At 47.3% G+C, this 3,764-nt stretch overlaps 1 protein-coding gene across 1 annotated transcript; it reads left to right on the forward strand.

The window, feature by feature from the left end:
• Positions 1-678: 678 nt before the first annotated feature.
• LOC109784623 (uncharacterized) lies at positions 679-2,935 on the forward strand. The gene is made up of 2 exons (XM_020343217.4): positions 679-1,423; positions 1,510-2,935. Exons 1-2 carry the CDS (start codon positions 701-703, stop codon positions 1,525-1,527), a joined length of 741 nt encoding a protein of 246 aa, XP_020198806.2. The 5' UTR covers positions 679-700; the 3' UTR covers positions 1,528-2,935.
• The last annotated feature ends 829 nt before the right edge of the window (positions 2,936-3,764 follow it).

Consider the following 3,764-nt stretch of genomic DNA (forward strand, 5'->3'; position numbering starts at 1 on the left):
TCTGATTAAATAGATACTTATGTACCTAGAAATGATTTTTGGGAAAAATAAAGAGAAAACTACGAGGTAGCTACAGTTCAAATTTGACCCACTTCCAACTGAATCGGCGGAAATTTGTCTTTTTCACGAGAGGTGGATCAAAACTTTTTACACCCAACCATTTGGTCAATTGTGCATTAAATATGTTCAAGTATTTTAGAAAATTGATTTGGTACAATTTTGCAACAAATATATGGTAGGTCCTTCACAAAAAAACCTCTTTTCGGGCACTCAAAAAATGAAAAATGAATTTTCCGTGCAAAGAAAATGAAAACTCCCTTAGGCAACATTGTTTGGAATTCCAAGATTCACCATTGTGCACAATATGAGATCATTTGAACAAATATTTGATAGGACTTTCACAAAAAAAACTCATTTTGAGCACTGAAAAATGAATGAAATTTTTTATCTTGAATCGATCACGACCAATTTATATGGTCATAAGGTCATCAAATGGTTTGGTGCGTTCTGATTGGACCATGCGAATATCACGCGGATCACGCATCAACCACCGTCGGATGCTTCCGGATCCAACGGCCCAAACCCACCCGAGCCGAAACCCTAGGTCTGTCCTCATGGACATTTTCCACCCACACCCCTGCCTCCATTCTTTCTCTCATTCCTCCCTCCCCCGCCTCCATTCAATCGCTGCAGATCCGCCATGATCCAGATCGACGTCGACGGCCCCCCATCGCCGCCCCCTCCTTCCCACCCACCGCCGATGCCGCCTCTCTCTCCCACCCACCCCGATCCATCTCCTCCCCCGGCGGGATTCGCCGCTCCACTCTCTGCCCCGCACACCACTCGTCATCCCCTCCTCTTTCTCCTAGATCCATACGCCGCCGCCATCCTCTCCCCTTCCCTCACCTCGCCCCCCGATGCCAACTGCGACGGTCATGCGTGTGCTACATGTGCAACTGACGGTCGTGCGTGCTGCTGGCGGACATGGAGGAGTCCGCGCAGCCCAAGCCCGCCAACCCCTCGGAACCGGAGCTCTCCTCGGACCCGCCCAAGGGCGCGGGAACGAACGCGGATGGCTGGCGCCGAGGCCACCGTCGGGAGATCTGACTTCGCCGACGGGAATGGGGCCGGATCCGGCACGCCCGAGCGCTCCATCCTCGTCGACAGGGATGACTACATCCTGGCAGGTCCGAGCACTCCATCTTATGGGTCCGAGCGCTCCATCCTCGACAGGGACGACGGGGACGACTACATCCTCGACAGGGATGACTACATCCGCCAGATGTTGCGCCGGGGCGCCCTCACGCGGCCCTACCGCGGGATCACCAACGCCTTCGCCCGCGTCCTCCCGCTCGCCGTCGCCAAGATCCTCCGCGCCCTCGCGCTCCAGGAGACCCCCGGCCTCCTCATCCTCGGCAAGCAGGTTCTCGGATCGGCCTCGATTCAGTCAGTTTTTTGCCTCATCTTTCATGGTGTCTGACTTGCTCTGCTTCCTGCCTGCGCATGCAGAGTGCTCCCTCCAGGTGAAGTCGCCCACTGCAGCGCCGAGGGATTCATCTCCAAGGACGAGTTCCTCTCCATCCCGGAGTTCTCCACCAACCCGCTCTCCCGAGGCGGCGAATTTTGTTCCCCTGCTCGCTTTATCCCTGTCGTTCCAGCTCCAGATGACTGACTGACTGTAGTACTCGCGCGTGCCGGCGAAGCAGATCCTTCTTGTTTTTATGCGCTGTCCTTGGATTACACACACTACTTGCCTGTACTACTATTCTCCTAGTAGTATTGTATACAACTCTGTCATCAGTCAATTTGGATAACAGTTGGGATTCCTCAGGAAGGAAGTATAATGGGGAAAAAACTAATCAGGGTTCCCCACTCAATCAAGGAGCTAGGTGCATCTGAAAATGTTATTCCAATTGCCTCACAGAACCTGTACGCAATCGATCGGCATAGGGAGTTTTACCACGGTTGAACACATGTGGAACACATCAATCCACCCACTGATTTTTTTCACTTGATACCTGTGCTGCTCTTTCTCTATCTATGTATGTATCTATCTATGTATCTATCTATTCCTACCAAGCAAATGGAAACAAATAGTGGAACACTACCTAATCTAGTCTTGTATAGTTTCAGGTGTATAAATTACAGACAGACTTGTATGGTTTTAGGTGTCCCCTCTTCATTCATTTCCTAATCTAGTGTATACAGACTTGTGTAGCTTGTATACTCTATTCTTTGCCAATACTCTATTTTTTCAGTGGAACATTATCTCTTGCTTGCTTGCTTGCACACCCTCTTATTTTTACTACTTGTATAGTTTGATTGATATATGCTTTCTATGTCTGTATGGAACCTAAACAAACATGCCATACAAGGAAATGGAAGGCTTGTGTAGTTTCAACTGTTCGTTGCCAATGATTAATCATCTTGTTTGTTTTTTGGCTGCATCTGACATACATTCTTATGCCTGTTTACTCCAGGTCAGGCTCACGTTTCCCCTCCCGCCAGCCGACGCACTGCTTGGAAATAGAAATGAAGCGTCAATGATATGAACCGCAACAACAATTGACAGAGGGCCATGGACCCCAGAAGGGACGCAGCTACTGGCTCTGCGCCCTAGAGAGCTATGCATGCGCCATTGGTTTTGTCGTCCACCGCTCCTCCCCGTGTTCCAGAGTACCTTGCTCGTTGCTTCGTTGAATTTCTTGGCTGGTGCTCGCAATTGCGTGGTTTGGTTTCGTTTGACTTAGCACTGAATCCCTCAATTTACCATTCAGTGAACAATCCTCTCATGGTATTTGTCTACACTAGATTACTCCTACTGTTATGATGATGTGTGATGATGATGTGTGTGATGATAGACACCTTGCAACTAGCCACACATGTACTGATAGTTTATTGTGATTATTACTATACCATGAGTCATTCAACACTTGAAGGCACTGAACTACTATTCTGTATTTTATAATATGTTCCTGTTATGCATGACATAGGCTTGATGAAATCTTACTCTTTTAATCACAATAGCATGGCAGTAACATGTTATCACGCTGGATGAAGAAAAGCATATGTAATGAGTTCTTTAATGTTTAATTACCTCAATTGTCAAGCAGTGTTTGTTTTTGTATACATTTAATGCTATCAATCGACTACAGTAGTCATCTGGATGCTTGGGACTTGCATATATTTTGCTGCACTTAAAACATCAAGAAGTATTTTTCCTTGTTTTTTTGGAACAATTGGTGAACTTCACATTCCTGAATATATGCATTATTGTACGGTATAGGTCTAGGCGGCTCTTCGTATTTTACAACTCCTTATCATGCCCCTCTAATATTTCTATAGGTGGCCATGAACTCAGTAAATCATCAGGAAATGCCTTTGCTGCAGCTCACCTATGGCCTTGTTTGTCCTGCAGGTTAGTGAGCAGCATTAGGAGGAGGAGCTCAAGCAGGCCACCACGACGCACCACTGCAACAGCAGGTATCACGTCCTTCTCCCTCTCCCTATCACTAAAAAAAGACACATCCGTGACATTTTGGGCCGAACGAAAAAAAATTCTGTCATACATATGACACTTCTATGACGATAATTGTGACAAAACCCGGTATCATCATAGATGTGGTGGGCTCCTACTTCTATGACAAAAAATCATGACAGAAAATGGGCTTTTCATCCTGGGCGGGCCGGAGACGCAGCTGCATGACATTCTTTGGGCCGTCCATGACGAAAAAAACCGTGGTAGAAGCAAGGGGGAGGAAAAT

The sequence above is a fragment of the Aegilops tauschii genome, chromosome 6 (assembly GCF_002575655.3).
Source record: "Aegilops tauschii subsp. strangulata cultivar AL8/78 chromosome 6, Aet v6.0, whole genome shotgun sequence".
NCBI lineage: Eukaryota > Viridiplantae > Streptophyta > Magnoliopsida > Poales > Poaceae > Aegilops > Aegilops tauschii.

Bases quoted from the DNA above. Each gene is read 5' to 3' on its own strand.
- LOC109784623 (XM_020343217.4), top strand. From the start codon at position 701: ATGATCCAGATCGACGTCGACGGCCCCCCATCGCCGCCCCCTCCTTCC.